Source organism: Hypanus sabinus, chromosome 8 (assembly GCF_030144855.1).
Source record: "Hypanus sabinus isolate sHypSab1 chromosome 8, sHypSab1.hap1, whole genome shotgun sequence".
Taxonomy (NCBI): domain Eukaryota; kingdom Metazoa; phylum Chordata; class Chondrichthyes; order Myliobatiformes; family Dasyatidae; genus Hypanus; species Hypanus sabinus.
Window position 1 is genome coordinate 43,566,810 of NC_082713.1, and position 14,869 is coordinate 43,581,678.

Sequence of the window (14,869 nt, forward strand, 5' to 3'; positions counted from 1 at the left end):
GATATACAGTATGTGGAAAGGGACTGAACCAACAGGTAAAAATGGAGTTGAGTTATATGAAAATGAGGTCAGTATTGCAGTAGTAGGCACAAGCAATGGGCATACCATAACACTCAGGTTTGTGGATTTTGATAGGAAGTAGAAACGAGCAATGTGGGGTAAGGGAACAATGAGCTTGGTGGCAGTGGATGGGAGATTGCTAGCACTGACGAGGGTGGAGCCAATGGCCTGATGCTCTTTGTTGGTGTCCCGTTCAAAAGGTAAGTAAGAGAAGATGTCTGTGAGTTGCTCCCTTGTTTCAACAAGGGAGAGGTTAGCCTAACAGACTATAACAGCACCCCTGTTGCTTGTGGGTTTGACTGGGAGGGAGTGGAAGGCAGCACATTCAAAGGTGGTGATGTTCAAATCGGAGAATAACCCTTAGTATATATTTGTACTGAAATAGAAGAATTTTCAAGACAGAATGGCATGTTCTGCATATTACTGGACATAGCCTGTTCTCAACTAATGAAACGGTTCCATTTTTTACACACTTCCATAAATCAGCCTTGTCTACAAGTCGGAAATATATAAAAATCACTTGATATGATAACCATATCTCCACGTGTTGTAATGACTGGTGTCAGAAGCACAGAAGTATAATAAGAAGGACCAATTACCAAAAGAAGAGAGAGAAGGGAAACCAATCCTTCAGTTCCTCAGATGGAACGTGTGTCTATATGTCAGACATTTGAATTTAATATCATGGGATCTTTTGAGGATGGTCTGCTTTGGGAAATAGAAGATGATGCCCTTATGCATTTGCTCCTTTAAGATAACAAGGAATACAGATCTATAGGCAGGGGATCCTGGAATATATGAGGCACACAATTTGTATGCATAGCGGGATTGGGATCAGTTTCTACATACGAATGGGAGAAACGGGGTCTTCAGGGCTTTCAAAGTGAAATTGGAAAGGCTTGATAGCAAAGAGCATGGCGACAGGGAAATGATATTGACAGGATTTCTTTAACAACAGCTGACGTAGATTAAATAGGCTTTAATGGAGCTGACGCAAGTGGCTGAATGACATAATTCTGCTCATGCATCTTATGGTCAAAACATCTTTCTTCGGTACCGTTAGAATTCAATGCTTCTGTTAGTTTTTAGCTCTACTAATTATGATCTGAGATGTGTCACGTTACAAACATTTTAATGAGATGCCCACACGATGGTAAGCTGAAACACAGGGATAGAGATTTGTTCGACCTCCAGTGGTCGCCATAACTACTCAGATGATGGAGTTTAAGAATTCTGCATTGTTAGGAATGAAGACTCAGAAGGATGGAATTTGATGTTGAACAAAAGAAAAGAGTTTGAATTAAAATCAATAGGCATGTCTCAGCCAGGCACTGATAGACTTTATTTCCCCAAGGGATGCTGGAAATATTTCACACTTACTCATTTAAATTGCTGTAGTCATTAAGCAACGCCCACCAGCAGTAAAACCAGAAAATACTGATGACAAAGCAGCAAGACAGGACAATATTCCAGGTAGACTCTATCTGCAAAGACAAAATAAAGATGGTTAGAAAAAAGGAGAAATATTTCCTTACATGTAGAAAGGCTTAAGAGAAGAGTCTAGATGTTCAATTGCACATGAAAACATGCATTACATTGAAAATATTGCCGAGAAAATATTGCTTAGAGGAGCAAGACATTTTGTTACAGAACTGTTCATTTTCCTGCAATGTTTCAGTCATCATGTTTTCCCCATTAATTTCCCCATTATTCTCAACTAATTTCCCACAGCTGCTGAAACAAACCTATATTAATTCAAATCATATCTGCACCTCTTAAGTGGGTCAAGACTGGATCCAACCATTGAGAAGAAGTCAGTGTAACTTGTGAATAAGTGTATAAGATGATGACAGCCATTGATCGTTTGGATAGGCAGAGGCTTTTTCTCAGTGCTGAAATGGCTAATTGAGGGAGCATAGTTTTTAAGTGGGTACAATGGGGATATCAGAGGTAAGTTTTTCACACAGAGAGTGGTGGGTGTGTGGAATGCGCTGCAGGTGATGATGGTAGAGGCGGATACAATAGGGTCTTTTAAGAGACTCTTGGATAGGTACATGGAGTTTAGAAAAATAGAGGATTATGTGGTAGGGAAATTCTAGGTAGTTTCTAGAGTAGGCTACATGGCCGGCACAACATTGCGGGCCAAAGGGCCTGTAATGTGTTGTAGATTTCCATGTTCTATGTTCTATGAATGGAGCTATTTTTCAGTATTTACAAAATTGCTAATGAAAACTCATGTATCAAAATACTAGAGAAAAACTCAGGCCCAAATCCATTGTCATACAAATATCTTTTAAGAGGAACACATAAACCAGATAAAGCTATTAATGGATAACTGTAGAGATTTTTACATGTCTTAAAACAGAGCAATGTCTGTCTGATCATTCCTGTGCAACATTTCCTAAAGCAGTCTTAAAGGAATCTTGGGGGAAAATCTGGTTTACCTGTGAGAAGGATTCCAACCTCAATGGTAGTATGCGAAAAAATGCAACACATTTGAAAAGCGAAGTGATAAATAACAAACAATACATTGACTCCCAGCATGTTAGAACTCTGTAGCACAATAGTAGATACTTTCTTTTACATTCTCCTATTTTATTTGGCAGTAGCTTTCTTTGTCTGTGGGCCATATTCTTAATTCTAGAGATCACAACATTTTTAATTAGAGGTTAAATTCTATTAGTTCTTTCATGACTCTGTGTAGCATTTACATGGTGATCTGATATCTGAATTTTCCGAGTAAATGTCGATTTTGCTGCACAAATTCCTATTTTCTGCTTAGTGGATGCCCATGCCTTGTGTGATTATTCTCCACTGTAAGGCTCCTTGTAGCGATTCTAGAGGTAGGACCTCCCATCTTCACTTACTGGAAGATGCACTGATCAGACTGTGGCTAACACCTTTTCCAAATAAGAGCCACTTCTCAGTCAGTTGAAAATTTGGTCAATTTTTTATGCAAAATACATTCCTATGAATGTATTAATTCAGAGAATAGAGAAACTTGTAGAAAAAATTGTTTTATCGTAAGGCCAATGTTGAATTTCTTGAGTACGTCCAAGACAGAGCTCTGCAGCAGTATGCTCTCCAGGCAACAGGAGTGCAGGTCATTCTATTCATAGAGCTGTACAGCAGAGAAACAGTTCCTTCAGCCCACTGTGACTGGGGCAACTTTGATGCCCATTTGCGCTATTCCAATTTGCCTGCATTATGTCGGTATCTTCCCATGCCTTGTCTGTTCACGCGCCAGTCTAACTATGGTGACTACATCTGCTTCCTGCAACTCCTCTGGCCACAAGCTCTACATGACAGTCACTCTCTGTGTGAAAGAAATGCTTCCTCCTACATCCCCTTTGAAATTCCTTCCTTTCACCCTGAACCTACTGTATACTCTGTTTATTTTAATAACCCTACCATGGGAAAAATATTATGACTATCTACCCTATTTGTGCCTCTTATAATTTTATATATCTGTATCAGATCTACCCATCAGCCTTCTTCACTCCAGAGAAAACAAGCCTAGACTACCTAATCTCTTCCTATAACTAAAGTTCTCCAATCCTGGTAATACTCTGGTAAAACTCCTCTATACTCTCTCCATTACAACCACATCCTTTCTGAAATGTGGTGACAGTACGTCAAGTGTTGTTGATCTGGTGTTTTGCATAACATTCCAACTTTGCCACATGCCTTCTTTACCACTCTACACTATGTACCTGTATTGCCACTTGCAGTGAATTAAAGACTCAAAATCCCAGATTGCCCTGCTCAACGTTCCTTGGTGCTCTTTCATTTACTGTCCAACACCATTTGTCTTATCAAAATCAATCACTTTGTACTTGCCAAGTTCCAGATGACAAAGCTCTTCCCTGTCATCCATCTGATTTATATCCTCTAATATGCTTAGGCAACAATACAATTGCTGATGCCATAACTGAATTATTTGGTAGGATAGGAATGAGAGGAAAATGGTTTGCTCTTGTTTCTGTATTCTATAACAGCTCAACTAGAATCCAGTTTTGGATAACATTATAACTTAGACATGAGAGACAAAAATAAACAACAGAGCAGCAGCAGTGAGCGCTATTTGCAAACTGACTAAACAGAAAAGCACCAGTGTCATAACTGTCATATGGAGAGTCGTGCACAACATAAACCTTTGCATTATGAAGAATGAAACAGTAAATAAGACCTATTATTGAGCAAATGGAAGACTGAGCTATACTTAAGTTTGCTGATGACACCATTGTCATTGGCTGAATCAAAGGTAGAAAAGGTGGTGACACATCAGCATTTTGATCAAGGCACGACTGTGCAGGTGCGCGGACGTCAGCGAGTTAGACGGCGGGAAGAATTTAAAAGGAGGACAGCTTTATAGAATGGGCATCAGAGTAGGAGGGCTTTGGCTCAATGGGTTGAGGTAAGGTAAGTTACTTGCGAAGAATAGAAACAGGAAGTATGTCTGTGAGGCCGGTGTTCTGGACTGGGTTTCAGATGTGGGATGTCCGGGAGTCTCCCAGCCTCCCAGGCAGCCACATCTGCGCCAAGTGCGTCGAGCTGCAGATCCTTAGGGACCGGTTTAGGGAACTGGAGATGCAGCTTGATGACCTTTGTCTGGTCAGGGAAAGTGAGGAGGTGATAGAGAGGAACTATGGGCAAGTAGTCACACCGGGGCCTCGGGAGACATGTAAGAGGGCAACAGTCAGGAGAGGGAAGGGCAAGATTCAGATACTAGAGAGTACCCCTGTGGCTAACCCCCTTAACAATTGGTATTCCTGCTTGAGCACTGTTGGGGGGGATGACCTACCTGGGGGAAGCAACAGTTGTTCCAGCTCTGGCACAGAGTCTGGCCCTATGGCTCAGAAGGGTAGGGAAAGGAAGAGGCTGGCAGCAGTGATAGGGGACTCTATAGTTAGAGGGGTTAGATAGGCAATTTTGTGGTGCAGGAAAGAAACACAGATGGTAGTTTGCCTCCCAGGTGCCAGAGCCCAGGATGTTTCTGATCACGTCCACGATATCTTCAAGTGGGAAGGTAAACAGCCAGAGGTTGTGTTAAATATTGGTACCAACAACAAAGGTAGGAAAACGGAGGAGGTCCTGAAAACAGATTATAGGGAGTTAGGAAAGAAGCTGAGAAGCAGGACCTTAAAGGTAGTAATTTCAGGATTATTGCCTGTGCCACTTGACAGTGGAAGCTTGTAGACAGTGTGAGAGGGAGGATAGACAGGTGACAGAGAAGGGATATGCTCAGACTGATGGTTTGAGATGTGTCTATTTTAATGTAAGGAGTATCATGAACAAAGCAGATGAGTTTATAGTGTGGATCAGTACTTGGAGGTATGATGTTAGGGCCATTACAGAGACTTGGATAGCTCAGGGACTGGAATGGTGACTTAGAGTGCCAGGCTTTAGATGTTACAGAAAGGACAGGGAGGGAGGCGAAATAGATTGGGGTGTGGCACTGTTGATCAGAGAAAGTGTCACGGCTGCAGAAAAGGATGAAGTCATGGAGGGATTGTCTCCTGAGTCTCTGTGGGTGGAAGTTAGGAAAAGGAAGGGGTCAATAACTCTACTGGGTGTTTTTTATAGACCACCAATAGTATCAGGGACATCGAGGAGCAGATAGGGAGACAGATTCTGGAATGGTGTAATAATAACAGGGTTGTCATGGTGGGAGATTTTAATTTCCCCAGTATTGATTAGAATCTCCCTTCAGCGAGGGGTTTAGATGGGGTGGAGTTTGTTAGGTATGTTCAGGAAGGTTTCCAGACACAATATGTAGATAAGCCTATAAGAGGAGAGGCTGTACTTGATCTGGTATTGGGAAGTGAACCTAGTCAATTGTCATGTCTCTTAGAGGGAGACCATTTTGGTGATAGTGATCTATCTCCTTTACCATAGCACTGGGGAGGGACAGGAACAGACAAATTAGGAAAGGGTTTAATTGGAGTTAGGGGAAATATGAAGCTATCAAGCAGGAACTTGGAAGCGTAAATTGGGAACAGATATTCTCAGGGACGTACAGTAGAAATATGGCAAATGTTCAGGGGATATTTGTGTGGTGTTCTGCAAAGGTACAATCCAATGAGACAGGAAAGGATGGTAGGATACAGGAATCATGGTGTACAAAGGCTGTTAAAAATCTAGTCAAGAAGAGAAGAAAAGCTAATGAAAGGTACAAAAAAGGTAATGGTAGAGATCTAGAAGATTATAAGGCTAGCAGGAAGGAGCTTAAGAATGAAATTAGGAGAGCCAGAAGGGGCCATGAGAAGGCCTTGGTGAGCAGGATTAAGGAACACCTCAAGCATTCTACAAGTACGTGAAGAGCAAGAGGATAAGACGGATGTGAGAGAATAGGACCAAGCAAGTGTGACAGTAGAAAATTGTGTATGGAACCGGAGGAATTAGCAGAAGTACTTAATGAATACTTTGCTTCAGTATTCACTACAGAAAAGGATCTTGGCGATTGTAGGGATGTCTTACAGTGGACTGAAAAACTTGAGCGTACAGACATTAAGAAAGAGGATGTGCTCGAGCTTGGAAAGCATCAAGTTGGATAAGTCACTGGGACCGTATGTGATGTACCCCATGCTACTGTGGGAGGTGAGGGAGGAAATTGCTCAGCCTCTGGCAATGAAATTTGCTTCATCAGTGAGGATGGGAGAGGTTCTGGAGGATAAGAAAGTTGCAGATGTTGCTGCTTTATTCAAGAAAGGGAGTAGAATTAGCCCAGGAAATTATAGACCAGTGAGCCTTACGTCAGTTGTTGGTAAGTCAATGGAGAAGATCCTGAGAGGCAGTATTTATGAACATTTGGAGAGGCATAATATGATTAGGAATAGTCAGCACGGCTTTGTCAAAGGCAGGTCGTGCCTTACAAGGCTGATTGAATTTTTTGAGGATGTGACTAAACACATTGATGAAGATAGAGTAGTAGATGTAGTGTATATGGATTTCAGCAAGGCATTTGATAAGATACCTCATGCAAGGCTTATTAAGAAAGTAAGGAGGCATGGGATCCAAGGGGACCTTGCTATGTGGATCCAGAATTGGCTTGCTAACAGAAGGCAAAGAGTGTTTGCAGACGGGTCGTATTTTTCATGGAGGTCGGTGACTAGTGGAGTGCTTCAGGGATTTGTTCTGGGACCCCTACTCTTTGCGATTTTTATAAATGACCTGGATGAGGTAGTGGAGGCATGGGTTTGTAAACTTGCTGATGACACAAAGGTTGGGTTTGTTGTGGATAGTGTGGAGTCTACAGTGGGACATCAATAGGAAGCAAAACTGGGCTGAGAGGTGGCAGATGGCGTTTAACCCAGATAAATGTGCGGTGGTTCATTTTGGTAGGTCAAATATGATGGCAGAATATAGTATTAATGGTAAGACCCTTGGCAGTGTGGAGGATCAGAGGGATCCTGGTGTCCATGTCCATAGGATACTCAAAGCTGCTGCACAGGTTGACACTGTGGTTAAGAAGGCATACTGTGCATTGGACTTCATCAGCCATGGGGTTGAGTTCAAGAGCTGAGAGGTAATGCTACAGCTGTATAAAACCCTGGTCATACCCCACTTGGAGTACTGTGCTTAATTCTGGTCACTTCACTACAGGAAGGATGTGGAAACAATAGAAAAATTGCAGAAGAGATTTACAAGGATGGGGAGCAAGCCTTACAAGAATAGGTTGAGTATACTTGGCCTTTTCTCCTTGGAGCAACGGAGGATGAAAGGTGACCTGATAGAGGTGCATAAAATGAGGAGAGGCATTGATCGTGTGGATAGTCAGAGGCTTTTTCCCAGGGCTGAATTGGCTAACATTAGAGAGCACAGCTTTATGTTGCTTGGAAGTAGGTACAGAGGGGATGTCAGGGGTAAGTTTTCTACATAGAGAGTGGTGAGTGTGTGGAATGGGCTGCTGGTGACTGTGGTGGAGGTGGATACAATAGGGTCTTTTAAGAGACCTGGATACGTATATGGAGCTCAGAAAAACAGAGGGCTAAAGATTTATATGATCTGAAGAGAAATATACCTCAAGAATGGTTAAAAAGAGATAAATATTTAATTAATATACTGTTGGTGGCTGGTAAAAAGACTCTTACTAGGAAATGGTTATCACAGGAGATTCCAACTTTAAATGCATGGATGGAAATTACAATGGACATTTACAAAATGGAGAAGATAACAGATTCTGTTAATCATAAGCTGGAACAATTTGATTCATACTGGGAAAAGTGGTTTTACATAATGCCTCATAGGCCTGATTTTATTCTCACAAATCAATGAATGTGTTGTAAAAAAAAGATCGCTCCCTACTTGTACATAGTTCTTTCCTTTTGCTGGTTTTTCTTTCCATTCTTTTCTATAAGTGTATACCTCAGAGAAATACTTTATGGAGATCTGTGATATATATGATTATAATATATATGTGTACAACATCTGAAATACATCTTATGGAAGTGTTTGTTTGATGATGAACTTCAATTAAAAAAATAAATTACAAAAAAAAAGAAAAACAGAGGGGCATGGGAAACACTAGGTAATTTCTGAAGTAAGTACATGTTTGGTACAGCATTGTGGGCCGGAGGGCCTGTAATGTGCTGTAGGTTGTCTATGTTTCTATATACTATTGGAGGGAGAATGAAAATTTGGCTGAGAGGTTCTCACTTTATGTCAGCCAGACCAAGGAGCTGATTACTGATTACTGATTACAGGAGGAGGAAAGTGAATTTCCATGAGCCAGTTGTCAGCCAGAGAGGAGAGGGTCAGCAAATTTAAATTCCTCAGTGTTATCATTTCAGAGAGCTAATGCCATTAAGAAGAAAGCATGACAGTGGCTCTAATTTCCTAGAACTTTGTGTAGATTCTGCATGTCATCTAAAACTTCAATGAACATCTATAGATGTGCAATGGAGAGTATATTGACTAATTGCATCATGGCCTGGTAAGAAAAAATGGTGAATACAGCTTAGATCATCATGGGTAAAGCCCACCCAACCATTGAGCATGTGTAGTCAAATGTCTTTGAACCTTGTAGAATTTTCTTTATTTCTGCATTAATATGAACTAAAATATGATCGGATTTTCATGTAAGTTCTAAAACTAGATAAAGTGAACCCAGTTAAATAGATAACACAAAAAAAGCATTATGCTTGTTTAGTTATTTATTTATTGAGAAAAATGATCCAATATTACATGTATTTGTTGGAAAAAATATGTGAATCTTTGCTTTCAGTAACTGGTGTGACCCCCTTGTATAGTAATAACTTCAACCAAACATTTCCGGTAACTGCTGATCAGTCCTGCATGTCGGCCTGGAGGAATTTTACTTTACATTCTTCCTTACAAAACTGCTTCAATTCTGGGATGTTGGTGGGCTTCCTTGCATGAACTGCATGCTTCAGGTTCTTTCACAGCACTTTTTATAGGATTAAGATCAGGACTTTGAATCAGCCATTCCAAGACAGGAATTTTCTTCCTTTTAAACCATTCTGTTGTTGATTTACTCTTGTCATTCAGGTTATTGCCTTGTTGTTTTATCCAACTTCTATTAAGCTTCAGGTGATGTGCTGCTACCGTGACATTCTCCTGTAAAATGTCTTGATACAATTTTGAATAATTGTCCCCTCAATGATTGCAAGCTGTCCAGGTCCTCAGGCAGCAAAGCAGCCCCAAACTGTGATGTTCCTTCCACCATGCTCCATAGTTGGGATAAGGTTTTTGTGCGGTGTGCAGTGCTCTTTTCCCTCCTATCCTAGCAATGTGCATCTCTGCCAAAAAGTTCAACTTCTATCTCATCTGTCCATAGAGCATTGTCCCAGAAGAAGTATAGAACATCCCGGTGTCTTTTACAAACTTGAGACTGGGAGCATTGTATACTTGGAGAGCAGTGGTTTCCTCTGTGTGTTCTTCCATGTACACCATCCTTGTTTGTGTTTTTCTGATAATGCACACATGAACAGCGACTTTAGTAAGTTCTAGAGATTTTTGCTGGTCTTTTGCTGTTACCCTTGGGTTCTTTTTCACTTCCTTCAGCATTGCACATTGTTGTCTTGGTGCGATCTATACAGGATGCCCACTCATAGGGACGCTAGCAACAGTGCTGAGTTTCCTCCATTTGTAGACTATTTCTCTTACTGTGGACTGATGAATGCTCAAATCTCTAGAAATGCTTTTGTAGCCTTTTTAAGCTTCATACATCCCTGTATTTCTTCTTTTAAGGTCCTCTGAGTGTTGTTTTGATCAAGGCATTGTGCATATAGACAGATTTTCCTTGAGAACAGCAGGGTCTGTCAGTAATCTGTGTGTCTTTTTTATAGGGCATGGCACCTCTATAACCCATACGTCCAATATCATTGCATTGATTGGAACACCTGACTCCAAATAGCTTTTGCAGAAGGCATTACCCCAGATGTTCACATACTTTTTCAAACAAATGCATATAATATTGGATCATTTTGCTCAACAAATAAATGAACAAGTAAAATGTTTTTTGTGTAACATATTTATTTGGGCCCCCTTTATTTAGTTTTAGGACTTAAGGGAATATCTGATCACATTTTAGGTCATATTTATGCAGAAAAAGAAGAAATTCTACAGGGTTCATAGACTTTCTAGCACCACTGTATGTAATGCTGTTGCAGGAAAGTAGCATCCATCATCAACGACTCTCACCATCCAGGCCATGCTTTCTTCTCGCTGCTGTCATCAGGAAGGAGATACATGAGCCTCAGGACCCACACCACCAGTTTCAGGAACAGTTATTACCCTTATACCATCAGGTTCTTGAACCAGAAGGGTAACCCCAACACTGAATTGTTCCCACAACCTATGGACTCACTTTAAAGGACTCTTCACCTTGCGTTCTGGATATTTATTGCTTATTTATTATTATTTGTGTTTTTCTTTTTCTTATTGTATTTTTTTGATGTTTTTTGCACATTGATTGTTTGTCCATCATGTGTGAGGTCTTCATTGATCCTAGAATATATCATTTTATTTATTGTGAATGCTCACATGAAAATGAATCCAGGGTTGTAGATGCTGATACATATGTACTTTGATAATAAATTTACTTTGCACTTAACTTTTGCACTTGCAAGAATTAGAAGGATGTACACTCCCTTACGGACTCATGCACTGGCTATTTCAGTTTTACCTCTTTCTAAACTTAAACTTGTTATTAAAGTCATAGACAGCATCTGTAATCTAGACAATCAATGCATTCAGTAGGGAACTCTATTTTTTTCTAAGTTGGTTTTCTGCTCATGAAAAGATCTTGTGTCCCACTGTAATTATTTCCCCAGAATTCAGAATGATACCTTTTTGTTGTGATGCAATCCATCTTGTTTCCAGCGGCAACCATAAATACCAGTAACACAGATTAAACATTGTTTCCTCAGCACATGCGGCATCTCTTTATCCTCTTTCAAATACTGTTATCAGGTATTAACTTTACTAACCTGGGGAAGAAAAATAGGAAAACAAGTAAATTAATTGAGACATGTTAAGAGTAAAACATTCTGTTACATTAAACCAGAGAAATGATTATATCCCATTCACAGTTATTGCTTTGAAAATAAAAAGACAAAAATTGATAAGAGTTGGGGAACAACCTGAGCCAGAATAAGTATCATCTCATTGAACTCTGAAATATCTGGTATGAGTAAATATAAGCAAAATACAAGGGGTGATCGATAAGTTCGTGGTCTAAGGTAGACGGAGTCAATTTTAGAAAACCTAGCACATTAATTTTTCCTACATTTACACACTTAGTCCAGCGGTCATGGAGCATACGAATCCCTTCTTTGTAGAAGTCAGTGTCTTGGACCTCCAGAAAGTGGTCCACAGCATGGTGTGATTGATAAGTTCGTGGCCTAAGGTAGAAGGAGATGAGTTATTAATTTCAAACTTTCTGCATTTTCACTCAAAGAGTTGAACTGCACGTGCACGTAATGAGAGCTGTATAACTCACCTCCTTCTACCTTAGGCCACAAACTTATCAATCACCCCTGCTGTGGACCACCTGGAGGTCCAAGACTCTCTTGTTACATGCACGTGCAGTTCAACTCTTTGAGTGATAATGCAGAAAGTTTGAAGTTAATAACTCATCTCCTACTACCTTAGGCCACACCCCTGTTGTGGCCCACTTCTACAAAGAAGGGATCTGTATGGTCCACAATCGCTGGGCTAAGTGTGTACCTGTAGGAGGGGACGATGTTGAAAAATAAATGTGCTAGGTTTTCTAAAATTGACTCCTTCTACCTTAGGCCACAAATTTATCAATCACCCCTAGTAAATGCTGATACTCAGGTCAATGAACTATATAATGAAGTTATAGTAACTCATAGTTATGAAGAAAATAAATTAGAAATAGGAAAAAAACCATGCTCATTCCTTTATTTTGCTACTTGGGAAACTCATAATAAACTTCCAAACTTATTGGATTACTATTGATGGACACTTGATGGTCATCATGCACATGGTAGGATGTCGGGACTATTTCCTTATTGTATGTCTCTGCAACTCTGTAGCATGTCATGCAGGCACATTGTACATTGAAAGATAGCTCAGCATGTTTATTTATTTATATGAAACAGGGTTTTATTTCATGTTACTTATATGCTACTGACTTTCATCCTGCTCAGCAGTGAGGAATTTTGTACAGTCATTTATTCCATTGATTGCTTCTCTGATTTAAATACATTGGTGCAAATTTGGTGAATTGACTCGAATTACTTTGTTTGTAGTTACAATGGCTGCATATATTGAATTGGTACTTTCAAGTAGAATTCCATAAAAAGAAATGTAAATGTGCAGCATACATTTGACATTATTGTGTTTCTGATGGATCTTCATTTACAGCTATACTGTATATGTGGAACTTGAGGAACTGAAATGATGATTAATTATCCCAATCAATTTATCTGTGCAAAGAAAAGCTTCCGTGGTTTTGTAAGACAGACAAAGTAAGGTAATTCCTTTGGGGCAGTTCATTACATAATTCCTTCTTATTTTTTGCTATCAAAGTAAATTAATTTGCACTTATCTACACAATGTTCAATTCTGAACAAATCAAGCTGCAGAGGCATGAAACTCCTTTTTAATTCTGCAATCCTTTACTGTGATGATGTCTATTCAACCTATTAAGAATAGGAGACATGTCTTATATTGAAAGCTCCACCAATTTTATTCCCTCCCTTTACCTTATCAGAAAATGTAGAGAAAGTTTGACTCAAGTGCAGGGCAGCAAAGATGATTTAGCCGAGAATGATCACTTTATAATAAACTACAAAATAACAAGTTATGAGGGGGCCACAAAACAAGAGACAACAGATACCTAACAAGGCAACTAGGTAACTGAAGGCCTGGAGCAACTGGTTGAGGCTGGCTGGTTCATTTGAGGGTTCAAAGATTGCGAATGAAAGCTGAGTTTAAATAGGCTGCAGGTAATGAGTTGGAAACAAGTGGAAGGTGATTCCTGTTAGCTGACTGGAGACTGGGAGGAGCTTACATTTGCAGGCCAGACAGAATCCCCCCCATCACCACACCTGCTAATGGATGGCTCCTGACAGCCCTGGATGATCTAGATAGGTCCGGCAGAACTCCTTGATGAGTGATGATGGATCCAAGATGAAACTGGATGGCCCAAGATCTCTCCTGTGGGCTAGTCCCAGTTGGCCAGGTTCTGCACACCCCACCCACAATGCTGTAAATCCATCAACTGATGAACTGTGAATACTGGGCTACCTTCCACCACCCTTGGTTCTAGACATGCAGGTTTAGATGGATTAAGTGGGGCATGGACAATGGACTTCAGGCATGACACATGGAATGTAGGCGTGATCTGGAGGGACAGTAGCAGATGGAGAAGGCAAGTGAATGGAATCTGCGTAAACTTAAAGGTACCACTGAACCGGGGCAAGAGCTTTTGGAGTCAGTGTGCAGTGACATGTCTCCGAGGAACAGCCAGGCGCAGTCCTCAGGCAGCAGTAGTCTGCCTAGGCACCAATGTGTGTTAGCCTGGTGGCAGTAAGCACTCTTGGCAGCTGGTATGGTTCTCCATGCCCTCCTCCAAGCATTCCAGCATCTGTGAACCAGGGTCCTGGTGGACAGAATCTTTACTGTTGGCTCCTTCACAGGGAACATGGGTTTAACTGTCATGACAGGGTGTCCGCCTGAGTGTTCTTGGATCCAGGTTGGTAGGAGATGGATAAGTTGGATTGCTTGAAGAAGAGGGCCCAGCGAGCCTGATACAGGTTTAGTTGGCGGTTCTGCTGAATGGATACGAGGTTCTGGTGGTTAGTCCGGATCAGGAAAGGCTTGGTGTTTCCCATTGCCAAGTCCCCATTCCTCCAAAGCTCATTTGAGGGTGAGTCTCATACTTCAGAGGCAAGAATTGTCTCCTATTCCATAGCTGTGCTGCATAGAGTTGAGCTTGTGTGAGAAGAAGGCACAAGTGTGCCTCTTCCCATCCAGTCCTTGCTGGGAGAGGATGGCCCGTGTCCCATATCAGATGTGTCTACCTCTATCACAGAAGGTCTGGAGGTGTTCAGATAGTGGAGAATGGGAGCTGTGGTAATGTGTCTCTTGAGCTCCTTGAAGCACGGTCCCCGGCAGCAGACCAAGTTATCCATAAGGTAGGGGACTTGGTGAGGGAGGTGAGAGAAATGGCAATTTGGCTGTACTTTCTGATGAACCAATTGTAGAAATTGGAAGAGCCCAAGAAGAGATGTAGCCATTTGAGGGAGCGCAGTTACAGCAATTCAATGATGCTGCACACTTTCTCTCGGTCCATGATTATATCCTGGGATGAAAG

At 41.0% G+C, this 14,869-nt stretch overlaps 1 protein-coding gene across 1 annotated transcript in view; it reads right to left on the reverse strand.

Annotated features, from left to right (window-relative positions):
• The window catches only part of gdpd2 (glycerophosphodiester phosphodiesterase domain containing 2), a 65,602-nt gene that overhangs the window by 39,484 nt on the left and 11,249 nt on the right, over nt 1-14,869 (reverse strand). The window contains exons 2-3 of the mRNA XM_059976492.1: nt 11,373-11,513; nt 1,441-1,544 (exon numbers count right to left, since the gene is read on the reverse strand). Of these exons, the coding sequence (XP_059832475.1) occupies nt 1,441-1,544; nt 11,373-11,465 (197 nt within the window). The 5' untranslated portion in view covers nt 11,466-11,513. The remainder of the gene's footprint in view (nt 1-1,440; nt 1,545-11,372; nt 11,514-14,869) is intronic.